Genomic DNA, 26,593 nt, shown 5'->3' with positions numbered 1-26,593 from the left:
CTGACAGTGAGATTTTTATAAGAGCTGGAGGTGGCTTTGGTTCCTTTACCTTTCATAGAAAGATAGTACTAAATTCTTTATCCCCGGGCTTTTTCCATCCATCCTCTTGCTCTTTCACCTCCACCACATATCTCCTTTCCTACAAGAGACCAGGGAATTTTCAAGTTGATAGAGCATACACAATTACAAATGTCAGATATATTTGAAGAAAAGTGTCTTGGAGCTTGTGCTCAAGAGAGTGACGATATGTTTAAATTCTGAGGAAGAGACTTGGGTTTCTGTATGTTGTAGATGAGGGGTTCCCAAACTGTGTACACATACCCCTGAGGGTATTAATGTGAGACATTTCTGAGGTGGTACATGGGAGAAATGATGTAATGGTGGATTTTATTTATTTATTGCATTTTAATAATGGGCTACTCAGATGAAGCTTTAAAAGTCTGTGGGAAAATTTGTTTTATAAAATATAGTAGTTAATTTACTTCAAGATGCACCAATGAGAACACAGATACACAGAGATACTGATGAACAGAGCCCTTGCCTCCAATCACTGTACAGTTTGGGTTCAGTTGCCTAGCAACTGTTCAGTCTAACTGAGCTCAGAACTTCGGGTGTTTTTGGAGGGGTTGTATATGTCGCACTATAACTATATCCGTATGTAACAATTAAATATGGACAGATGGCTAAAGACTGGTAGTGTTAAGAAGAACACACACTGTATCAGTGATGAGAAGGGTAGGGATTACATGGGCAGCTAGTAGATCTGGAAGGGGGTACACAATAAGTAACGTTTTTGAGAGCCTTTGTTTTAGACCAAACAGATTCATTCAGAGATGGAAGTATGAAATAAAGAAGGCTATTTTAACAGCAAACATGTTTGTTTTGCTGGATGATGGGCAGATAACTGCTTTAATTTAATTACATTCTGAAGTAGTAAACCATTTTTTGCATAGATCTGCTATCTAATATTTTAAAAACCCACATCCTCTCAGTATGGAAACTTTCTTCATAGGGAACAGTATGCTCTAAAACTATTCGAGTGTGTGGTGCTAATTGCACAGCACTTACATTCCTCAAGCCTGAGAAGTTATGTGCTTGCACTTCATAAAAGGTCTCAAATTATACATAGCCAATTGAAAACCCAGAGAAACTTCTGTGAAGTTACTATGGATTATAAAAGCATAATTAAATACAGATTCTGGCCCTAAGTGTTTTGTCGTCTTGAGAAACTGAAGTTAAAATAATCCGTGTAGTTTGAGAGCATCCTTACAAAATCAGTCTCTCAAGAAGAAATGCACTATGGATTATTTGGTATTGTTTGAATTTTTTTAATGTTGCAGCAATTTTATTTTAAAGAAAAGGAATAGTTAGAAGATGAGCAGACAGACATTTACAAAAAACAAATATTGGAAAAACATTCTTCATGGTACATTCTACAGATCCATTATGAGAGTGCTTGCAGCTTGGGGACAGAACCAGACCTAACAGCAGGGGAATGCCCTGTCCTCTGTAGTTCTCTTTAGGGTTGTTTTTTTTTTTTTTTTTTTACCTGCACCCATAGCACTAGGAGGCTCCACAAATCCTCCCTACTGCAGAGTTTTTTTGAGGGAAATTCCAAACTTAATTTTAAATTCTTCGAGTGCTTGCTCACATCCATTCCATGCTAGGGGGATGTGTGTGGCTCCAAAGGGCACTGGAGCCGGTCCTATGGATGCCTCTTGGGGGGGGGGGGAAGAAATCTCTGGCAACTGTGCATGCTGCATGCACACATCTAGCATGGAATGAACATGAGCAACGCATCTCAAAGAACAGCAGTTACGAAAGATAAGTAACTTTTTTTTTAGACTAATAATTTGACTCCATAATGTGTCAGTCTAATTCCCAACCAGGTTCCCAGGGCTATATTTAGTTTTGTGGGAGTTTGTCCCCTTTACTTCACTTTTTCCCTTCTGAGGCATTTGCAGTGGCTGGTGCCTCTATAGGCTTGAAGGAGAGAGCTAGGCTGAGAAAAGCCAGAGGCAAAAGGAAAGGTATGTGTTCCCCCTCCCCATTCCTCCAACCTCAGCCTTATTGAGTGATTTGTTGGAAAGCTTGCATGGCTCTGTGGGCAGAATGCAGTTTCCCTCATAGTCCAACCAGGTGGACTCACCTCAGCCCCCTTTTCTTTTGCTGGGAAAAATGAAATTCAGGAATGTAAGACAAAATATCAGTAAAAGTTCTTGACAGCAAAATAAGAATGGCCATGCTGAGTCCGACCGCTGGTCTGTCTAGCCCAGTATCCTGTCTTGTGACAGTGGCCAATGCCAGATGCTTCAGAGGGAATAAACAGAACAGGCAATTATCAAGTGATTCATCTGTCGTCCAGGCCCAGCTGCTGCCCGTCAGAAGCTAGGGATAACCAGAGCAGTTACATTCCTGGCTATCTTGGCTAATAGCCATTGATGGACCTATTCTCCAGGAACTTATCTAATTCTTCTTTAAACCCAGTTCTACTTTTGGTCTTCATAACATCCACTGGGAACTATTTCCACAGGTTGACCGTATATAGTATGAAGAACTACTTCCTTGTGTTTGTTTTAAACCTGTTGCCTATTAATTTCATTGGGTTATCCCTGGTTCTTGTGTTATGTGAAGGAGTAAATAACGCTTCCTTTTTCAGTTTCTCCACACCATTCATGATTTTATGGACCTCTATCATATCCTCCCTTTAGTTGTCTCTTTTCCAAGCTGAAAAATCTGTTCCATACCCCTAATCATTTTTGCTGCCCTTCTCTGTACCTTTTCTAATTCTAATATATCTTTTTTGAGTTGGGATGAGCAAAACTGCATGCAGTATTCAAGGTGTAGGTGTACATTATTAAATCTTATTAGATCTCGTCTTTCAAGTGAAAGAGTGAAGCACTACCCCTTGAGACATCTTAAAACTAATCTGGAAAAAGTATTTGAAAATATATTGTAGAAAATAATCCTGCCCTGGGAGGGGGGATAGATTTAACATAGCTAATAAGTCTCTCCCATCTTTAATTACTATGATTCTGATAGTCCTTTTTTAAAAGGACTATCTTCAGCTGGGGTACCTTCTTGTAAGGAAATTGGATTTTGTGGTTATGGTTCTAAAATGTCTGTGACTGCCGTTGCAACTGTCCGTATTTCTGCTAATTAGTAGTTGTGTTGTGAGCATGCTAAAGAAGAATTGAAGCCAAAAAACGAGCACTGGGATTTAGAGTGCTTTAGTGTCAATTGTCTGTCACTGGATCATATCATTTTTGCACACTGCATTATGAGAGGCAGCTTATAACTTTTTAAGGGATGAAAATTCTGAAACACAAACATTGGTTTTCAGTTAATAAGATAACTGGTCAAAAACAGGTTGTTGGTGGTTTTGGTTTTGGTTTTTTTTAAATCATTGTACTGTATATAGAGGCATTGGAGGCATGATGCCAAGTGCCCTGAAAGGAGCGGATTTAGAGTAATAATTAACTACTGGTTTCAATAGGAATTATGAGATCACAAAACAAATTACTGTTATTAAGGAAAGTATTTGTTCTCACACCAACCAGTCATCGTATTTCACTGTCTAACTTGATCTAGCCCTGTGTGTTTAAAAAAAAAAAAAAGCTGATATAAACGAGTTATATTTTCCATAGAATATTGTGTGTGCATGTTTCTGTGATTTACCTCTTATTTCAGTTTAGCTGTCCCTAAAATGACACGAATTCATGTGATTCCTGCAGTAAACAACCAAAACTACATAACATCTGTGTGTCTTGCTACTTTATAAAAGGTAGTGAATGTATGCTGCACTCAGAACGAAGGTGAGCAATGAGAGAAAATCACTGGAAGGAACTGAGCCAGTCAATATATAGCTGACTACAGTTTGCATGCAGCAGTCCTAATAGTTCTTATTTAGTAAAATGGCATTTGTTTGTTTTTCCTACACTTTGAAAAGGAAAAGGGAGGAAAAAAACAAAATGGCTTGGCTTTGAGGTCACAGCCATGAAGTAGCCATTTGAGTACGGCGTAAAGGTGATCTGTAGATACAGTACTTAATCCCACAGCTAGTTGTTTCTTATTATGTACTGAATACCACAAATAGGAAGACTAAGAAGGCTATTCAGCATGTAAGAAAAAAAATGTTTTACCTTATTCATTTCAGACACTGCACAATTCTCTAAAGTAGTTCTCAATCATAGAACCCCACTAGAGCATGGTTGCAACCAGTCCATATAAGGAGTCAAGTGAATGGCATTTGTTTTTAAATGATGTGGTGTAGTTTTGGAACACCTTTCAGTAGATTTAGGTAATATAACCTTTGGGGTATAGAGAAATAAAATTTTTGCAAAAACTGTGCCATATGTTTAAAAAAACTACTTCTCTTACCTGGACTCCCATCCTTTGTCCCCAATAGGTCAGCTTCGTGCTCTAACAGGTTGGCTGGGAAATCACCCTAGAGGGTACCCAAAATGTGGAGCAGGTGTGGGAAAAGGCATGGTTTTTAATACTACTTAGGCCATGTCTACACAACAAACTTTGGATGACGCAAATTACTTCAGCGTAAAGGTTCCACAGTTAGTATATCACTCATGAGCATTCATACTTGTCTCCTTGCATCAGTGCTGCACGTACTTATCAGGAGTGCTTGTGTGGATGCTCAGTGCGGTGCACCATACGTAGGTATCCCAGTGTACAAATAACCACCGTCTGGCGCACTGTTTTGTGGCAATGCATGGTGGGGCAGAAATGAGTTGTGCGGGGGTGACTGGGAGCCTGGGGTCAAGTTCCCATCATGCAGTTTTCTCCATCCCATAGTGCCATCCATATCCCATAATTTTCACACTTCTTTTTAAAATCCCACAAGCCCGTATGGCACTTCACGCTGTCTATCTCTGACAGAAGTATGGAGTCCACACAGCTCTGTGCTACTGTCATGAGCATTGCAAACACAGGACAAACAATTCTCTGGTATTTGTAGAGTGGCAGGAAGAACTGCAGCAGAAGGGGACATGACCGTTTCATGCAAGCCAGATTTCTTCTGGACCATAGAAATGAGCACTAACTGGTGGGGTCACATCTTAATGCAGTTCAGGGAAAACGAGAAATAGCTGCAGAACTTTCAGACGCACAAGGCCACGTTCCTGGATCTGTATGCCAAGTTTGCCCAGCCATCTAATGCAGGACCACCAGAATGAGAACTGAGCAGACAGTTGAGAAGTGAGTGCTGCTCATTCTGTGGAACTTGCAACTCTGGGTTGCAAATGGTCAGTGGGAAATCATTGTGGAGTTGGAAAATCCACCCTGGCGGCAATTGTCATGCAAAATATGGAGGGCCATTAATGGTCTTCTGCTATGTAGGACTGTGACTCTCGGTAATGTGCAGGATATAGTGGATGGATTTGCAGCAATGGGGTTCCCGAACTGCGGTAGGGTGATAGACAGCATGCATGTTCCTATTTTGGCACCAGCCCATTTTCCCACAGAGCACTTCCACTGAAAGGGCTACTTTTCTGTGATTATGAAAGTGTTGCTGGATCTCTGGTGACACTTCACCCACAGCTTTGAGAACACAGGACTGTTCAGGAAGCTACAAGAGGGGACCTTCTTTCCTGAACAGTGGATTACCATTAGCAACGTTGAAATGCCAATAGTGATCTTGGGGGACCCAGCCTACTCCTGTCTCATAAAGCTGAACACCAGCCACCTCTCCAGCATCAAGGAAAGATTTAAGTACTAGCTCAGGAGGTTCTAAATGACAGTTGAATGTGCTTTTGATCATTTGCAGAGATGCTGGTAATAGCGCTGTTTACTCAAAGACTGGATCTCAGTGAGAAAAATATCCCAGTGGTTATAGCAGCTTGTTGTGCCCTGCATAATAGCTCTGGGGCAAAGGGAGAGAAGTTGCTGCTGGGGTGGAGGGCATGGAGGAGGAGTGGCTGCCAGTTGACTTTGAACATCCAGACACAAGTGCAATTAGAAGAGCTCAATGCAGAGCTATGCTACTGAGGGAGGTCTTAAAAGAGCAATTTAACAGTCAACCTCAGTAATATGTTTTGTTGGAATGTGCTCTACCTGGCCCTGAAGTTTTGGGGTCTGTTAAGGATTGTATGGTGCTTGGTGTACTTTTTATGAATATAACACTGTTAATACCCCTATTAATTTTGTGGTGCTTGCTGTGCATTTATAATTATTACACTCTCACAGATCCTATGAGTTCTCTCGCCTTGTACAATAACAGGTGGTGGATGCTTTCAGTAGTGCTAGGCATTCTGCAGCATATGTTGCAAAGTAATAAAGATGAATTATTTAGGAAAAAAAGTGCTATAAAAATGACAAAACTTCTGAAATACATTAACAAAATACCACTTAAAGGGAAAGAACATTCATGTCCATTTCAGTTCATTTTGGCTATATATACAGCAGCCAAGGCTCTCCTAGGTCTGTGTAAGTGAATCTGTGGTTCTCCTTACTGTCACCCAGCATGGAGTGCAAGGCTATGGATGTGGCTTCTGATGCCATGTGGAATGTCAGGAGTATAGGGAGCTGCTGAAATGTAGTTCTCCATCCGCTGCAAATGGAGGCGAGCCTGTGATTGTTGAACTTGTAGGTCAGTGAGAATCTTCAGCATTTGTTTGACAGAGAAGCCCCATTGTGTCCTGGTGCATCTCCCTCTCTGAATCCTGCACCTTTCTCCTGTCTGTTCTTTCCCTCTCCATATTGTCTGCAGTATTCAACCGCCCAGCCTTCTCTTCATGGTCTGATACAGCAAGACAATGCTGCATCTCACCGAACGTATTCCCCCATGTCCTCTTCTTTCTCCTCCTTATCAGAATCGGGTGTTCCAAGGGTGGTGAGGGGGACCCTCAAGGCTGCAATGGCAGCCGCTACAGAAAACAGCATCATTGTCAATGTAGTCACAATGGAAAGCAAAAGTTAAGTTTCAGATCTCCCTTCCTGTGCTCCTCTGAAATTTTAAACAAATAACATGCTTATTGACACTTGTGCCTTATTGACACTCGGCCCACCAGGGACGAGTGGCTGGGGAGAGTGAGGAGGGAATTGTTTGGTTACATGAAATAATAAAATTTCAGACCCTGATTCCATGGACATCACAATGACACTGAGCACTGGAACTGTTTTGCACAGGCAGTGGTAATTGTAGCTGATACCTTGCTCCTGAGAGTAACAAAGCTGCTGCTGGCATCCCAGGGCTGTGTCACTAGCCTCTTTACTGCCATGGTGCCTGCCAAAGTTGTTGCAGGCAGGCGTGGGCAAAAGTCCTGCTGCAGAGGAAGAAATAAGGCTGCCATCCCTAGAAACCTTCGGGAGAGGATTGTAGAGCATCTCCATGAAAGTTTCATTTGAGGCCTTTTGGGAGGAGTCAGTGGACATCCCTGTGTACGTAAACTGCTCAGCATGGCCTCTTTCAGCTAATTCTACAGGGAATGAAAAGCGGATAACAACACTTCCTCTTTCTGTTGTACTGCTACCTCTTCTAGTATGAGTAAAGTAATGAAAAGTCAGTACCTCTGTCATCCTGTTGGGCTGGACATCATCTGTACACTTAAACATGGTAATACAAAATGCAATCACACACTTACGTGAGGACTCTTCCCCTACATTGAGCTCGCCCATGCTCGCCTGCTGGAATTGACTGGACTGTGGTGGAGTCTCAAACAGGTCCTGGCTCACAGCATAGCTGGACCTCCTGCTCGCATATCCCCTATCCTTCTCCCTCCTGATCCTTGCTTTTCATGACAGAGGCACGTGACTTGGGCTCCTCAGAGGTATCCACAGTGGTGTGTGGGGTAGTGGCAGGATCTTCACCAAGTATAATATGCAGCCCTTTGTAGAAGAGGCAGGACTGCAGCTTGGCGCCAGATCAAGTATTGGCCTCCCTGGCCTCCTGGTATGCCAGCCTCCATTCCTTTGCTTTCGCATGGCACAGCTTCTGATCCCTGTCATACCCCTTCTCCTGCTTTCCCCATGCAATCTGCTGGTAGATTTCCATGTTTCTACAGGTAGTCTGTAGCTGTGCCTGCACAGTACAGTGTCTTCTCCCCACAGGCCCAGGAGATCCAATAACTTCTGTCTACTCCAGGTGGGAGTATGTCTGGAGCATGCAGCTGGCATGGTTGGTTGGGCAGGTGCACACAACAAGAGAGAGCTACAAAGTGTACTTGCTAAGCTAGGCAATCGGGAAAAGGCTTTTCAAAGTATGCTGGATTTTTAAAGCGGTGGGGAGAACCCCTTCCCGTGTCCGTGAACCCTGGGCAATGGACGTCACAACTGTGAGCAGAGCTGTCAGTGTCGGGCATTATGGGACAGCCGCTGGAGGATTGTTAGGGTCATCATAGGTCACGTGGAGTTTGCAGTTGCACTGCATCGCCCACAGTACATCAGCAATGGTTCAGAATTGTTCAGGAGGTGTTACTGTGTCACTGTAACAGGATGCTTTCGTTGGTGGGAGACAAATTTCAGTGCCTTAGGTTGTAAAGCGCCTATGGGTGGTGGGGATGCGGCAGCACCCCCGGCTTGAAATGGTTTCCATCATGTAAAGGGTTTACAGTTTTGTTCAATGGCTTTCAGTATCCTCACTATAAAAATTGTTCCAATGCCACTGTGGGTGCCTCCTTTCTTCAGCATAGAACTCTACACTTAATGCATTATTTGAAAATTCTTGCAAGTCATTTTTAGATTAAAAAGAAATAAACCAAAAATTAATTGTTGCTTTTTGCAGATAGAGGGGTTAAAGAGCAATTTCCTGCAAGGAGTGAAGATCAGAAATCAAAGAGCAAGGTTCTTCAGAAGATTAACTGCATATGTTGAACTGACAAAACAGTCATTAGTAAACCTACTGGATTTTGTACTCAAATCCCAGATTTGACTGGATTTCGGAATCCATTGTATATCCACATACTAAAACAATGTTGGTTTTTCAAGACTAGCCTCTAGTAAATTGCCAGGTTCATATTGGATCTGTTTTTGCTATCTAAATCAAGCAGTGGCTGGAGCAGGTATCTCGTGTGTGTGTGTGTGTGTGGTTAGCCCTTAGTAGTTTTTTGGTGGAAAATTGTGACTGATGCGTTTAGTTCTTTATACTGTGTAATGGTTGCTTAATTGTTCTTTGATGTAAGGGTGGCTTTCATATATCCCACAGAAGGGTGTACATTTGGAATAACAGGGTAGCTTTTTACATGTACACAAAGTGGATTGTGAGCTGCTGGGGGCACTGTAAAGCACTTAGAACATTAGAGTGCTGTAAATAATAATAAGTCTTTCAACTGTTTCACATTAATATTTCTGTAGTTCCAGCATCTCCTCTTTATTGCTGTGTCTTAGATCAGGGCTTCTCCTTTGGAAGGAGTGTGTGACGAGGTCAGTGGTTTCCATTCCCCTCCTTCCCTCACTATCAGCCTTGCTCTTCTAGTTCAGCCTCAAGTCTCTTGTTCTCCTTCCATAGGGTGTTTTTCTCACCAACCTTTTTAAGTGCTGGGAAATTACATAGTGGTAAAATCTGTAGTAGAATGTTGTTAAATCCTCCATGTGTTTTAACATTGCATCAGCTGCTTGTGGTTAAACCAACAGTTTTTGTCCATTCTGATGGAAATCTTGTTTTATGCTGTGTGATCATACGTTTATGTTTATCATTGCAGACAGTGCCATAGGGTGCTGTGTATGATTCAGAACCCAGCCTCAGTGCTGTTACAGACCTAACCATAGAAAGGCAAATAGTTACCATTTACCAGATAACTTGCTTTCAACAGCGTAGACTTCCATCCTGCCAGACTTCACAAGATACTGTCTCACCACTTTAGTTGGGGAAATACAGTAGGGTTTCAGACTTGAAGGACTCAAGTTGGAGAAGCAGGAGGGAACCCTAGAGAAAAAGAAAATCCTGGATGAAGATTGGTTGTAATCTTGCCTGTCAGAGGAACATAGAAGTCTGTGCATTCTCAATCAAGTCATAGAATGCAAATCAGCTAAGAGAGTGTGAAGACCTCTTACCACTTGATCATTTTAGCTCATTCAGAAGTTTCCCTACTAAGCTGACATATCTCTGTTTTCTGACTACTGTTTTTGAGCTATGGTGATCCGCTGGCTCAATCATTTGATGGTGACGGTTTCCAAAGTAGCAGACTGCTTTTTCAAGTACAGCTGAGCCTGGGTTTTCTGTGTTTCATAGTCTCTGTGCAGATGTGTGGAGAACCCTACAGCTTCTCCAATCCCTTCCAACAGAAGGAGAAAAATGCCAGGAATTGAACTTGTTCTCTTGTGTATGGGAATACAGAGCACTATCATGCCAATTCAGGGCCCCGCTCCGGTCACTTATCACTAAGGCTGCGCATTTATCTTGGGGGTCACGGAAGTCATGGATTCCATGACTGCTGCAGCTGCTGGTGCTGGCTCAAGGGCTGCCCGAGCTGGCCAGCAGGAGCAGTTTGGGTGTTTGGGAGGGGGGCACTTACCTAGGGGTGGGGGGTTCCCCGGCTCCCACAGTCTTGCAGCTCCTAGGTGGCAAAGGGGCCAGGAGGGAGCTCCGTGCTGCATGCTGCTTGTGCCTGCAGGCCCCGCCCCCTCAGTTCCCATTGGCTGTGGTTCCCAGCCAGTGGGAGCTGCAGCAGAGCTGGCACTTGTGGTGGGAGCAGCCCACCGAGCCCTGCCAACCTTCCCCCCCAGCACCAGCAGGGGTCCTGGGCCATGCTGCTCCCCCTCCTCCCCCCCACCACCAGCAGGATCCCCTGGTCCACCTCCCTCAGAACTCACAGCAGCCCTGGACTGCCCCACGCCCAGCACTCGCAGCCCCCGGCCCAAGTTGTAGTCATGGGTATTTTTAGTAAAAGTCATGGACAGGTCACAGGCTGTGAATTTTTGTGTACTGCCCGTGACCTGTGACTAAAACATAGCCTTACTTATAACTTCTTCATCAGTGCAAAGTGGATCCTAAAGCTAGACAATCTGACCCTAGAGAATCTCTCCCCATGTTGGCTCTAAGCTACCCCCTCCCTGTGTAGTTAAAGTGACTTGGAAAAGAGGATCTGGCTAGGACACAGCCCCTTTGGTTCATTGTCAGCTAGCACAGATTAAAGCAGTCTTCAAGCTGCTCCAGTTTTTATTGGTAATGGGCCTGCTGGTGCAGAGTGGCCTCTATGTCGGAAAGCAAAAAGGGAATCTTTGTCCTTGTGTTCTTGTAGCTGTCCTGAATGCTCCTCAGTCAGAGCTAAGGATCTGGTCCATTGCCTACTGAGACTACAGAACTATCAAATGTTTCCCTTTTAAAAAATAAACTCTAAAGATTACATTGTCATCTGCATTTTAAAATGGCTAGTTAAGGCCAGACACTTTTTTAAAATCTTTTTTTTTTTTTAATACACCATGGTACAGTATTCTCAGAAGGGGATAAATATGTTGCATAATATTATGAAACTTCGTGGGACTTGGATGCAGATTATAAAGTAGACAAATATATAGATCCTTATCTAAACCTATTTTATTTTTTTAAACTACTTGTCAATAAATACTTTTGTTATGAATCACACGTTAATTTTTTCTGCAGGAACCTGCTCGGTTATGGCTGTGGAATCTTCAGCAACTCAGTTGTTAAAGATTTTATCGGACGTGATCCTTACTTTCACGCAAAAGCAATATATACATTTTAAGTTTGTTTTTCAGGTATCTTTATGTCCGAAAGATGGGTTCCTTAGTTTAAATTTGAAAAGTACATATATTTTAATTGAGGCAAAATGCCACAAGTGTTTTAAATGCTTTATACAGCTGTCTACAGTATGCCTTGATTTAGTTTAGGTTTACTAGAAAATATACTTTAGAGAACAAACCTGCTTTGGCCAAAGGAAGGGACTATCTGGCTTCAAACGATTTTCCTGGTTCTAATTTCTGTTGTCCTAATTCTGTAAATTCTCAATATAATAACATGAACAGTCGTCCTAGAGAATTCTCGTGTAGATAGTTTGCTGTTTTAAAAAAACATAATCAGAAAATCACACAATGTTACAAATGCTATTCATTTAAAGCAGCAAATACGTTCTTGAGATGTTTTGCTTTGAATCACTGTGTGTTTTAAGGTCCAACGAAAGCCTTGTAACCCAACAAGACAGTGGGTCAACAACTTTATTTGATTCAGACATCCTTTAAATCAGTGGTCTTTTTCATTTTTAAGGGTGTCATGGTCTTGTCTTCCTGAATAACAAGTTATTTTTTTTTCCTCTTGAAAACTTTTCTAGTGGGCTAGTTGATACAATATCAAGAAGTAGGCTTACATTTCTCTGTGTTCAAAAAAGAAATAAAGCCAAACTACCTGAAACCATTTAAAACAAAATATGCAGGGCAGAGATAAGTGAGTATTGATGGTATTGAATTCCACTTCAAAGAAATTAAAGGTAATTTGTCTGGGGGTAAATAATGAAACAAAGTTATTTTAGAGAACGGAGAAGCCTGGAAAGCAGTATTTTTTTTTTCAGTGACTATCCCAGAATTATGCAGTTATCTGTCACAGTTCCAGTTTTTTTGCCACTGTGGACAATAAATCTATTACCTGTAGATTTATTGCAGGCTGCAGGGGCATTCTGGACACTTCCAGGAGAAGCGTGGGGCTGGGGCAGGCAGGGCGCCTGCCTTATCCCTGCTGTGCCGCCGGACTTTTAGCAGCCAGAGATTACGATAGACTGTCAGAGATTCCAGGATCGACCAGTTGATCGTGATCTACCAGTTGGTGACCACTGGACTGGATGATCATGATGGTCCCTTCTGACCTTAGTCTGAGTCTGTATGTAAGAAACATTTTAACACCTCCTTCCTTACCACCTGTAGCTTTGTTTATGTGTTGTGCTGGATTGTGCAAAAAAGCAATGATGCATTTTTACTGACTTGTTAGTTCAAAGCAACAATAGTTTCCTCCAGCAGTAGTAAACATAAACTGTCCCTAATTTTACAGTTCCTAGAATCAGATTTTCCCCCCTTCTCTTCCTGCTTCTTTTAGTGGGCAGTTTGCTGTAGTGAAAAAATGTCGTGAGAAGAGTACTGGTCTACAGTATGCTGCAAAATTCATCAAGAAACGGAGAACAAAATCCAGCCGACGGGGAGTGAGTAGAGAAGACATTGAGCGAGAAGTTAACATACTGAAAGAGATTCAGCACCCCAATGTGATCACACTGCATGATGTTTATGAAAACAAAACAGATGTTATTCTTATTCTGGAACTGTAAGTAGCTCTTGAGGGGCTTGGGGCATGGTGGAGATTGTCTTTGTGTTTGGGAAGTAGGGGCTTTCCTTCAGAGTGGTAACGACTTAATGAACTTCCTGTATAAATGCAGGCGAGTCTTGGTGTTTTGAAAAAAGAAAAGGAGTACTTGTGGCACCTTAGAGACTAACCAATTTATTAGAGCATAAGCTTTCGTGAGCTACAGCTCACTTCCTCAGATGCATATCGTGGAAACTGCAGCAGGCTTTATATATACACAGAGAATATGAAACAATACCTACTCCCACCCCACTGTCCTGCTGGTAATAGCTTATCTAAAGTGATCATCAGGTGGGCCATTTCCAGCACAAATCCAGGTTTTCTCACCCTCCAGAGCTCTTTATTCCAGGTTAGACTTGCAACTCATAGTAGTTCATTTTTGGTGAAATAGCTTGCCCAAAATCCAGAGGTAGAATCACAGTTCAATAGATCCAGTGTAGGTCTTTCTACTTGCTACTTTAGTCACTATGATTATGGTGATATCCAAAGGTAACATTCAGCTACATATCTCCAGTTAGATACATAGATTTTAAGAACCAAATTAGATGGTGATTTGATTCATAATTATTATAGTGGGCCAATTTTTTTCTGCGTTATATTGGTGTAAATTCAGAGTAACACTACTGGACACATTGTTACATCTGTATAACTAAACAGGATTTACCCAATGTATGTTGCCATTCTGCAATGTTGAAACTTAATCTGAGCTTTTATATTCCTGCATTTGTCTTTCATATGCTTCTTACTAATTCATATTAATACATGCAAGGCTAGTATTAATGGATGGGATAGGGGCAAAATACATTTGTAAGAAATGGTTTTGGATAGTTCCTTTCCGTTCTTAAAATTCCCTCGCAGGTTTTAAGAGGATAAACACAGAGACCACTTTTAAGGGAAGGCCCCAAAAGTGCTTTTCGGCAGCGGCAAGCACATTCTTTGTACACTTTTGATGGCCTGTGGTGCTGCAGTATTGGTCAGACTCAGTTTACCAGAATCACCATTTACTCAGAACAAGAAGCCAGAACTGGGACAAGTGAAGCTCTAGGTCACACCCATGAAGCACAGCATAGCACTAGTATTTATTTGTGTGTGTGTTTTGAGCACTTCTTGCTTTACTGAAGCATTAGAGAATGGGGGGGTTCTAGCCAAAATTCAGTTTCATGCTGAGTATTATTAAAAACAAGGCTATGGCATTATTTAACGTTGATCAGTATGACAAACAGGTTTAATTGCAGGCCTGTACACCAATGCTCCACTTACGTTTCAAAGGCGTAAAGGCTGAAATTTAGGTTATCCCAGGAGAAATAGTCGTGAAAACTCTAGCAACCACTCACAATTGGAAACTGGCACCAGAATCTTGGCCGGGGTTCTGTTTTGTCACTATGTTGGTTTTTTCTTTTCCTTTTGTGCTGATTGTGTTTCTCTGTTTACTAGTTTGTACACTTAAAACTGTCCCCTTCCCTTCTTTTATAGTTTTATACTTTAGGACACTGTATGTATACCAGGGATCTCAAACTCAAATGACCACGAGGGCCACATGAGGACTAGTACATTGGCCCGAAGGCCGCACCACTGACCACCCCACTGCCCTGGCCCCGCCCCCACTCCACCCCTTCTGTGAGGCCCTGCCTCTTCCCACCCCTCCCTGCCCCCAGGGGGTTCAGGAGAGGTGCGGGGTGCGTCAGGGGGCTCAGGGCAGGGGGTTGGGGCGCAGGAGGGGTGCGTCAGGGGGTCAGGGTGCAGGAGGGGTGTGGGGTGCAGCAGGGGGCTCAGGGCAGGGGGTTTGGCTGCAGGAGGGGTTCAGGGGGCGGGTCCAGCCCGGTGCGCACCGGGGGCAGGGCAGGCTCCCCCCTTCCTGCCCTGCCCCTGTGCTGCTCTGGGAAGCTGCCGGGACCTGGGGGTGGGGGCACAGGGGTCTGTGTGTTGCCCTGGCCGCTCCTCCAGGTACCTCCCCCGAAGCTCCCATTGGCCAGTACCTCTCCCGAAGCTCCCAATGGCTGCAGTTCCCTGTTCCCGGCCAATGGGAGCTTTGCGGGAGGTACCTGGAGGAGTGGCCAGGGCAACACACAGACCCCTGTTCCCCCGCTCCCCAGGTCCCGACCGCTTCCCGGAACGGCGGGGTCAGGGCAGGCAGGCAGGGAGCCTGCCCTGCCCCCCGGTGTGCGCTGGGCCGGAGCCGCTCTTGGTAAATGCTGGGGGGGCCGTGGGGAGCTGGTGGGCCACAGAAAATAACCCTGCAGGCCGCATGCGGCCTACGCACCATGTGTTTGAGACCCCTGGTGTATACAATGCTTTTTTTCCCCCCTATTAACCAACACACAAATTAACAATAGGGATTTAGGAAGGAAGCAAAGTTAGAGAAGAGGAGAATTCCCACGGATATTTCTTGTGATTTTATACATACTATAAATCCTAGTAAACTTGTTGAAACGTTTCTACAGCTGTCCTACATATGATTGTTTACCATGCCTCTACTTATCTGTCTGGTATTTATCATCTTAGCTGCTTTAATTTGTGCTCCCTGTCTACACTGCATTGATAATAATTAAGGAGGAGAAGAGTGAAAAAATGTAAGCTCTTCGTTTCTACAAATATTTTGCATGATAAAACTTCTTGAAGATTTATAATTAGCATTGGAAGACCTACCAATCCGTCCCTTCTTCCAGACCCCTTAAATGCTGCATCAATGCAGAGTGAATGTACGGTGACTTATTTTTTCTGACTTGTTATTTCCAGGGATGTCATTTATCACGTCCTCTAGCTATTTTAACATCTGAGTTGTGACACAAAATTCAATCCCAAGGATGTTTCAAAGGGCGTCTCCTGCAGCTCTGGTCCCATGGGGCTGGCTGGGCTTGGCTCCCCGCTGTGGGCATTGGGACCTGCCTGGTGCATGGGCTCACAGCGCTGCTCAGATTTGGCCCAGCCACCCGTCCATGATAGTGGAGAGCCAGCCAGGCCAAATTTGAATGAGTGATTCTGCAACCTCATGCATCATGGTGCAACACCATTCTCATAAATTTGGCCCCCAATCTCTCATCAGGGGGCCTGGGCCAAAACTGAGCAGCACTGCAACCCTGTACACCAGGTCACCAAGTCAGCCCCGTGGAACAGGAGCCACCACTACAGGCTAAGTGCAGGATGGACTCTGTTACCTCCCCTCCAGGGTCTTCTCCTCTCTAGGTGCTCTCAACCCTCTCCCTAGCCCATTTATTGGGCCATGACAGGCCATCAATATGTACAAATGAGTCCTGAGCCCTGAAAGGTTGGGAACTAGTGCTTTGTGCATGGAAATAGTGCTACGTGGTGCCAAGGATAAAAGTCATACTGGAGTATAAATGTGTCCAGTATTCCATTGAGCAGTGTTAATTGATGCTAAAGTCCTCTTCTCACATGTCTGAGCAACATGTTTAACAAAAGGACTTTAGCATTAACTAAGGCCACTCACTTCCATATCATTATACTTTATACTCTTTGGAATTTATGACAACTTTGATTCCTCCCCTGAGTAATTGCTAAGCTCTACTCAACATAAATAGTTTGACAGACTCATTTGTTTACACTCGGAGTTTAAATGTCCAACCTGCTAGTGCAAGACCGAAGGCTTGCAAGTGTGTATGCAAAATCTAGTTTGTTTTGCTTCTCTCAATTCCTAGGATATTTTCAGTGTGGAGTCATTTGTTTTTTGTATGTAGTAGCTAGCCATTACAAGTCCTTATTTTATTAATAGGATTATAACAGACTGTATAAGGGCTCAAAATTCACTATTGCTTTTGTTTATAGTTTAATTTTTTATATTAATACACTTAAGTAATGTTTCAGAAAACTCATGTAATTACATAAAAATTTAACATCAGATCTAAAAAGATAATTTTTCTATCTATATAATATATATGTAATATAACCTTCATTATCCTTAAAATTACCTTCTTCCATATTTTGATCTCATTCAGCCTTGTCGTCTAAGCAGGGTGAGGTCAGATCAGTACTTGCATTGCAAGCCTGTGAGCAAAACCTCACAGGAGGAGGAGGAGATAATGGGGGTGGTGGGCTTGCTGGGAGCGCTCTTACTTCTTAGGAAAAAAACTATTGACCACGCAGAAGAATGTTATAAGACTGATAGTGTTGGACTCAGGGAACTAGCCAGCCCTCAACTTAGTTAATTATATTTTGCTTACATAGAAAGCCCCTTATTGTTTCAATTGAAAGTTTTTTCACTTCCCTCCTTAGAAATTACTATTTGGCCTTGCTGGTTCAGAAAGCTGTCTGACATTGAATTCATTTTAATATCACAAAGTACATATAATTGTGTAATTACAGGAATAAAACAGAGAAGATAAAGTGATAGTAATCCCTTTAATAATTGAATATAGCAATTGCTGTGAGAGCAAGCTTTAGTAATTAGCCATAACACGAAGATATTGTGAAAAACAATTTATAATGTAAATAGATGGAATTTTTTAATGTCATGCTGGAAAGACTTTTAAATACAGCATAATTCCAGTTAGTCGAAAATCCTAGTTATCAAAATCCATATTGTGTACCTGTGATGGGATGAACCCCCATCACCTGCAGAAGAAGGGGGGGAACCCAATTAGAGAGACGCTCTACCTGTGGGGTGATTGACTGCTTCATTCCTGGCCAGAAAGGGGAGAGGTAGATGATGAGCCATTAGACACCCTGGGTTTGTAAAGCTCCTGAGGGAACTCCATTGTGGGTAGAGACTGCAGAGAAGGCAGTACTCTCCTGCAAAGAGAAAATGACAGGGAGCAAGACAGGCTTTTGTGAGGGAAGTTCTGGAGAAGGAGATAAGCTCTTGTGGGAGAAGTCCTGCGGTAGAACTGACGGCAAAGTTGGTATTTCATTGGATACTTGGTACCCTGGAAAGGGACAAGACTGGAGAAGTGTCCTGGGCAGAGGACTAAGTCACAGAAGACAAAGGTTAAGTCAGTGCAGTATAACGGAAGCAGCTAAAGGGAGCGCTGGAGGTGCGGATCAGTTTAGTGCCAACTCTAAAAGCGCTCTGACTGTGAGTAGAGGCAGTTTATAGTCCCACATGTAGCCCTATATTAATAACGTGACTGTTTATCTGAACACCCGGTTGTCTGAAAGATTTGGATAAACGGGAGTGTACTCTTGTATGTAAGTGCATCTTTAATGTTTTGATATTCCTATTCTTAGGGACATACTCCTTTAACATTGTTTATGCTTAAACAACTAGTCCAGTAACAAAACTGAAACTTGCCTTCTGTCCTGTGTCTATCCATCCTGAGGTAGCTTTTACCCATTATTAGGCAGTTTGACTATGTTTTCTCTCTGCATATAAATTCACCTTCCAGAAATCATTGAGTCAACAGTGTGCCCTTGTTGCCAAGAAGGCCAGTTGGCATTTTGGGTTGTATAAGTAGGGGCATTGCCAGCAGATCGAGGGACGTGATCATTCCCCTCTATTTGACATTGGTGAGGCCTCATCTGGAGTACTGTGTCCAATTTTGGGCCCCACACTACAAGAAGGATGTGAAAAAATTGGAAAGCGTCCAGCAGAGGGCAACAAAAATGATTAGAGGACTGGAACGTGTACATGACTTATGAGGAGAGGCTGAGGGAACTGGGATTGTTTAGTCTGCGGAAGAGAAGACTGAGGGGGGGATTTGAAAGCTGCTTTCAACTACCTGAAAGGGGGTTCCAAAGAGGATGGATCTAGACTGTTCTCAGGGGTAGCAGATGACAGAACAAGGAGTAATGGTCTAAAGTTGAAGTGGGGGAGGTTTAGGTTGGATATTCGAAAAAACTTTTTCACTAGGAGGGTAGTGAAGCACTGGAATGCGTTACCTAGGGAGGTGGTGGAATCTCCTTCTTTAGAGGTTTTTAAGGTCAGGCTTGACAAAGGTCAGGCCTGGGATGACAGTTGGGGATTGTCCTGCTTTGGGCAGGGGTTTGGACTAGATGACCTCCTGAGGTCCCTTCCAACCCTGATATTCTATGATTCTTTTCATTTTACACCAATATTCAGCTATTGCTGTGGGATGAGCCAGAATACTGTATATCCGGTGTAATCTTACAAAAACTATTTAATGTCTGTATTGACACCGTAAAGTTATGTCTAATGCCAACATTTTTTAAAGTGATCTTCTGTTTTTACTTTTCACACAGATAACTCCTTAATCAAAAAAGAAGCCACAAAACACTGCCCATAACTTCTGCAGAGTTTTTTGTTTAGCTGCAATCTCTTAGTAGCTGAAACACTAATTCAAATTAGTCAGCAAATATTGCCTCGTCACTGCACTTCAGCAAATCAGTATTTCTGATTTGTATTCTTTATGTAACGTGAGTATCCACTGGAGGCATGTCAGTACAGACATCTTTTTAGTTGCTGTCAATAACTGTTAACATGCATTCTCAAGGAGGCCTTTCTGATGCCTGTTAACTTTGATTTTCACCTCTTGGTTCACCAAATGGATTGCAATATTGCATGCAAACTCCTTTAGAAATAGGATGTACCCTTTTAAAATAATTCTTGTGCACTGTTCATCAGCTATTTCTTTACCATGTCCAATAGACTACAGAGGGGCTAATTCCAGCATTCCATCCTCTCATTACAGTTGTATGTTAGCTAAAGATTAAATAAAATCTATATATTCATGATAGTGCTATATTTTCTCGAGAGAAATATATGGGCATTGTCCTCCCAAAACCTTGTTTTGAACATACATTTCTGTCAGCCTTGGATAGACTATTCTTGATTTTCATATCATGAAGCTGACCTGGATAAAAATTCCAAGATAGTATTGCAGAAACCTTCTGAAGCAAATGTTTTTCAGTACCAGATTTAGTTCTTATTCACTAATAGGGGTGCTGGAACAATTTTTATAGTGTGGGTGCTGAGAGCCATTGAACCAAACTGTAAATCATGTATATAATGGAAACCACTTCAAGCCCAGGGGTGCTGCAGTTCCAGCACCTATGTTCACCAACATCGGAAATCTCTTCGAGGATCTTCCAATCTGCGATATTTCATTTCATTCTGTCATCCTGTTCAATTTTTTTAACCTTTTGGATCAGTTTTCATGATTGACTGCAAACGTTTTCTCAAGAGTATTACAATTTCTGGTCTCTGGCCCGTCATCCATTAATCTTACAAGAAATACCTGTGTTTGACTCATGAACTGAAACTATCCTCCTCCTCTTCTAATCTAATGTTAACTGCCTGCCGTTCTTTCCCTGTCACTCTGGTAGCTAAGCCAGTTTCTGCTCACAGTTTTGTGTCCAGTTCTCTTCCTCCCCAGCCGCTGCACCTCACTTGCTAGTTTCTGTTGTTCCTTAGTAGAACTTGGCTACTTCCAGCAACTCTGGATGTTAAGAGGATAGGATAGCTCCAGGCTCTGCAAAATGCAGAAAACACAGCAGAAGAATGGTTCTGCTCTGTCACAAGCACATTCTGCTGCTACTGCTACCTGGACACCTCTCCACTGACCTTGGATCCATCACTTTGTTTGTCGGTGCCTCTGTTTTCCTTCCCACACTATCTGATTTCTCCATTCAGATTGGAAGCTCTTTGGGGGCAAGGACTCTTTCACTGCAATGTTAGGGATAAAATAATGCATTCCTACCTCTTTTTCTGCAGAAATGTTTTGCCCTCTGATGTTGGGGAGAACATCTCTTAGGTGGTTTCCAAGTAAAAAATATTAAGTTAGCCCCAAGATGTTTTTATAGCAAATTTCAAACTTGAATAGGATGAAACGAAAAATCTGAAGTATGAACATTTATTTTAAAGATGAGAGAGAGAAATAATTTCTTATGGTGGGGAATAAGATGACTTCAGACATTTTAGCGACAGCTACTTTTTTACATATACGTGCACTTCTGATTTCATATAAAACTCTTCCTCTTGAACAGAGAGAAAGTTGTCACCTTCTTACCATTATTTCAGTTACTTATCCTAAAAAGTGGAGGATCAAAAATGCAATGTTCAGGAATGCTGATGATTTCAGTAACTGCTTACTTGAGTTAGCAGTCTCAACTAGTAGTGGACCCGTTATATTCCTGTTTCATCTTACTAATCATGAGAGGTAAGGAATTAGCTTACAGCCAGCAGCCTGAAGTTCACCTAGCTCATCCAGTTCTTCAGACTCTCTGAAACTTCATGGTACTGGTCTTGTCTTGGCCTTAGATGAAGCTTAAAAAAAAAGTCATGGTGGCTGTAACTGTCGGCTGCCTTTAATTGTTTCACCATGAGGTTTTTATTAAGGCAGAGAGTGCTCTTGAGTGGCTTTGTATCTAATTTTGAAAGAATGAAAATGGTAGTGATGAACTCTCCCCTTAGAACTCTTGCATACCTATTATGAGTTAATGTTTGTAGGTTATGGAAGCATCTGGAGTTTTTGACCAGCATTTACGTTCGCACACCTGGTACGAGGGAGTGTGACGACAGCCATTGGTAACACCAATGTGCAGTTTAGGTGTGTTTTTTGGGACCTGGGCTGTTTGGTGGTGTAAGTAGTTGCTGTTAAGTAACAACCTTATTAGTTGGAGTGTGTGTATGTGTGTAAATAAATATTTGTAGGACACAAATAGTCAAGCTCGCTTAATCGCTTTTGGAAGCTGAACACAAGAATAGGGACCAGTTCTACTTTATAATGGAATTGCTGTGTTACTTAACAAAAACAATGAATTCCCATGTTTCTTCAAAATGTTGTTTAAACTGTAACCTTTTTACTTTCTGTCCATCATTAATCTCTTTTTCATCAAAGGAAGGGGCTTTTTGTCTTGACAACAGCACAGCGCAAGAAGGTTGCTCTGAAATAGTCAGTGTAGGAATCTAGAAGGTACAATAAAGCAGAGGTCGAGATATTTTGTCATAGTGTTGGGATGAAGATTTCCATTCTAAAATGAAACAAGGAGTTACCTGAGACTTCTCCAACTGTGGACAGCCTAGAAGAAACATTTTTGCTATCAGACAGGCCGACGGAACAAGCTAAGGAAATCTGTTGGGTCAGAACTCTTTTTCTAACACTGGCGTATCCCCAGATTGGTACGATTCCAGAAAAATTATGAAATTGAGTCTCCTGAAAAAATGCCCCAAACAGCTTAAGAATTTTTTCTAACTTTCCTGATTCACTCCCCATTTCCAATTCTAAGCAGCTTTGATTGTTTTTAAACCTATTGGGCTTAAAATTAAAGTTTCTTCAAATACGTTTATTTTTCATCATACCATAAATCCTCAGATGATCCTTTTAATTATAAGAAAAGGAGTACTTGTGGCACCTTAGAGACGAGCACATTTATTAGAGCATAAGCTTTCGTGAGCTACAGCTCACTTCATCGGATATCCAGTGAAGTGAGCTGTAGCTCATGAAAGCTTATGCTCTAATAAATTTGTTTGTCTCTAAGGTGCCACAAGTACTCCTTTTCTTTTTGCAAATACAGACTAACACGGCTGCTACTCTGAAACCTTTTAATTATGTAATTCATTTTGGAGTATGAGCAGCATGGCACATGGCTTAGACATTAGGAGTTGATGCCACTAGTTTTGAAAGTTAATTGGTTCCAAGCTCCATGTTTAGGATCCATAATGATATCCTGTGGGAGCTGGTGATTAGTCCCATATCATAGTTAAGGAGGCCTGATAACTTGTAAAAACATTATCCATAGTTATTTGTTCTCCAGAGATGCAATACAATTCCTTTCCCACAGGGAGAACCTGCCTGATGTAAACACATCTGTACAATTCACTTTTAATATTCTGTTGGAAGGTCAGGCAATGCTTGTACCAATAAATGTTTATAGAAATATCTTTTGTAATAGCCCAGTTATTGTTAACTAATTTTATTCACACAAATTGTGGGAAAACCCAAAGGAAGAAGTAGATGTTGACTTTGCTATGAACATGTGAAAATGGTTGCACAAAACATTCTAGAATGCAGGGTTAATATAAAAATGGTTTGGTGCTTGGATATAATATAATACAAAACACTGCATTACAGGAATTCATAGAAATATATAACTGCACCTAATGTGTTCTGCTTTCATAATATGCTCTGCATATTCTTGTATTATGTGTAAACTAAAAGGTTTTATGTAGGAATGAAGAAAAGTATAGTGCTTCAAGGAAAGTCATTGTGTTAGGGTGACTATAAAGGTGAGAAGATTTTGAAGTTTATTTTAACAGTAATGGAAATTAGATGTGACTTGAATTTAATTTAGTTACCCTGTTAATCTGAATTGTCATTGTGTAGAGTCTGTGGATAGCAGTCACACACATTCTGCTAATCGGAGTTGTTAGCGTACAAATGAGCAACTCTGAATTTATCCAGTAACTTCAATCAGCAGCTAGGAAAAAAGAGAAAATGAGCAGAGAATATATTGCAGGCATTATGTAAATACTGTATACAGAACTCTGAGAGTCTGTATAAAAAGACCAAAATACAGTGCCTGATAAATTATCTGTACTACCTTCAGGAAGCAATTTTTATCCAGTCACTGGTTACTGTCACGCTGCTGAGCTCTAGCTTCATGAACCTCTGTGGATACTTACAGCAATTCTTCTTACTTACAGGTGAACTAAAAATAAAATCTTAAAATTCCATCTGCTTGAGTAAAATGTGCTGAACGGTCCAGGTTAGTGAGGCTAATAGGGACATTAATCACATTGCAACGTCAAAGCAAACCCTTTTTATTTACCTTTCAGTTCTCCTAAATCACGTCAACTGGCTTCAGCTCAACATGGTGCATGCTAGGGCATCGTAATGAAGCTAAAACTAACCAGCTTGATTTGTAAGGAATCTGAAAGAGGAAGTGGGGAGGTCAGTTTTAGGTGATGGTGTGCTGTGTTGCCCTCCGCCTCCTGACTTCATTGTGACTACTCACGTGCTTGAAGTTAAGCACGTACATAAGTGCTTTACTGGGTTGGGGCCGCGTGCTGAAGAATTGCCATGGGAATTGACGCTGTTTAGTTTCACCTTTTAAAGATGAGACTGTAGAGGAGACCAAGTGGCACTCCAATGCAAGCAAACATTGGTGGAAGTTGTTAGTGTGTTCCTAAATATTTCCCTCGTGTTTATGATAGAAGCCTATGGGTACATCTCCACTACAGCTGGGAGGGCACTTCTTAGCGTGAGTAGACAGACACATGCTAGCTGTGCTTAAGCTAGCACGCTAAAAATAGCAGTGTGGCTGCAGTGGCCCAGGCTAGCCACCTGACTCTATACCCAGGGGCTTGGAACGGGATTGTACTCAGGTGGCTAGGCCCAAGCCCGTGCTATTGCAGACGTGCCACTGATTTAGCTTGCTAGCTCAAAGTGCATGTCTGTCTGCCCATACTGGAAGGCTCCTTCCCGCCTCTCCCACCCCTGCTCCCTCCCCAAGGCCTATCCGCCCATGACTCCCTTCTCTCCGCCCCCTCCGCCAAGTGCCTCCCAGCAGCCCTCCGCCAAACAGCTGATTGGGCCGTAAGCCCTGGAGAGGAACCACTGTGGCTGGTGGGTGCTGAGCACCTCCTGGTTTTTTTTCCATGGATGCTTGAGCTCCAGAGCACCCACCGGTGCCTATTACTCAAGGAAGGTATGTGAAAATAGCCCAGGGGTCCTTAAACACTCTCTCTAAAGATATGGTCTAGCCTAGCGGTTCTCAAACTGTGGGTTGGGACCCTGTTTTAATGAGGTCACCAGGGCTGGCTTAGACTTGCTGAGGCCCAAACCCTACCACCTGTGGTCAAAGCTGAAGCCTGAGGCTTCAGTACTGGGTGGTGGGGTTCAGGTTACCAGCCCCCTGCCTGGGGCTGAAGCCTTTAGGCCTCAGCTTTGGCCCCCCCAGCTCAGCGTGGTGCAGCTCAGGCTTTGGCCCCTCCTCCTGGGGTCATGTAGTAATTTTTGTTGTCAGAAGGGGATCGCGGTGCAATGAAGTTTGAGAACCCCTGATCTAGCCTGTAAGAGAGATTGTCTCGTGAATGTCTCCCTTTCCATTCCTCATTACTCTCTTATCCCTGTGGCAACTACAAGAAACACTCACATTGACAAATATTATTAGGAAATTAGCTTATATATTTTTAGCGATCTCTTAGTACAAATCAGTAACGCTAGATGAGGAGGAAAGCCAGCAGCATGTGATCAGCCACCTTTCCCTGGACCACCAGAAAGAGCTGTGGGCTGTAGATTATGGACCATATCTTAGGGGAATCTCTGAAATATTCAATAAATAGCTGACAGAGAGTGAGTGTGTGTTCGTGTATCTGTGTGCACGCATGCTTGTAAGGTCTTCTCAACTGACGGGCAAAATAATGAGCCGTGTTTAATTTGTAGGTATTTCATTTTTATACTACTGTACTAACAAAGGGAGTTAAACCTGATCACCTTCCCTTATAGTCTTTAATTTTTTATTTAATTATTATAGTTTCCTTTATTCTTTATTATCATCATTATTATTGGGAAGAAAATGTCACTTAAAAAAAGACTTGTTTTCCACCCATCTTGATCCAAGCAGTAAGAACTCATTAAGATACACTTTATATGAAATTTCCATTACAATGCTGAAAGTTGTCTCATAAAAATAGACCTAGTAGAAAGAAAAGGAGTACTTGTGGCACCTTAGAGACCTCGTAGAGCAAGTCAAATGTATTTTCAAAAACTTACACTGATTATAAAGCTATTGTTGTATATGAATCCTATTTTTAATTATCAAAACTTCAAATCTTGATCAAATTTTAAGATCACGCTAGTGGACAGAATTAATACCAATGCTTCTGTGCATCTCAAATATTGTCCTTAAGCTGTAATTTTGAATTTCAGACTGTTGAAAATCACTATGCAAAGAAGTGAAAAATAAAAGAACTTTTGAGGGTTCCAGTATATTTCTAATGACATGATTTTTAAGATTCAAGAGGTGACCAAATCAACCAATGGTCTCAGTTTGAATCCCCCAACTGAGAGAAATTTGGAGACTTTTTTAATATGGTGTTCAGATACATTAATAGGTTAAAAAAAAAAACAGAATTCAAGACCTTATCTTGCCTCCCCCTTCTCAGTCACTGAGCACATCACCATCAATCCATGTTGATCAGGCTCCTACCTCAAATGACAAGAGGATTATCTTCAACTCCTTACTTTCCCTCTTCTCTCATATCCAAGCTGTGTCCAAATCTTGCTGCGGTTTCCTACACATCCTTTCTGACCTTTGTCGTCTTTCTGTTGACATACCTAAAACTCTCACTTCAGATGGTATGCCCTTGAGGACAGGAACTCTGTCTTCCTCTGTAGAAAGTACTTGGCACGTTTTGAGTTCAGTTTTAGTATGAATGATTAAGGCACTAGATTAAATCAAGGATTGGAATGTGTTTTGGAATGCTCT

The 26,593-nt window shown here is 42.2% G+C and overlaps 1 protein-coding gene across 9 annotated transcripts in view; it reads left to right on the top strand.

The window, feature by feature from the left end:
- DAPK1 (death associated protein kinase 1) overlaps positions 1–26,593 on the top strand; it is a 123,541-nt gene that overhangs the window by 41,226 nt on the left and 55,722 nt on the right. For all 9 annotated transcript variants that reach the window (XR_012159054.1, XM_073344991.1, XM_073344992.1 and 6 more), the window contains one exon: positions 12,992–13,213. Coding sequence is in view for 8 of the 9 variants with exons in the window: in XM_073344991.1 (XP_073201092.1) it covers positions 12,992–13,213 (222 nt within the window). In the remaining variant the exon portion in view is untranslated. The remainder of the gene's footprint in view (positions 1–12,991; positions 13,214–26,593) is intronic.

The sequence above is a fragment of the Lepidochelys kempii genome, chromosome 5 (assembly GCF_965140265.1).
Source record: "Lepidochelys kempii isolate rLepKem1 chromosome 5, rLepKem1.hap2, whole genome shotgun sequence".
Lineage (NCBI taxonomy): Eukaryota > Metazoa > Chordata > Testudines > Cheloniidae > Lepidochelys > Lepidochelys kempii.
Note: the sequence above shows the minus strand (reverse complement) of the source record. Positions and strands in the feature narration are given on the sequence as shown.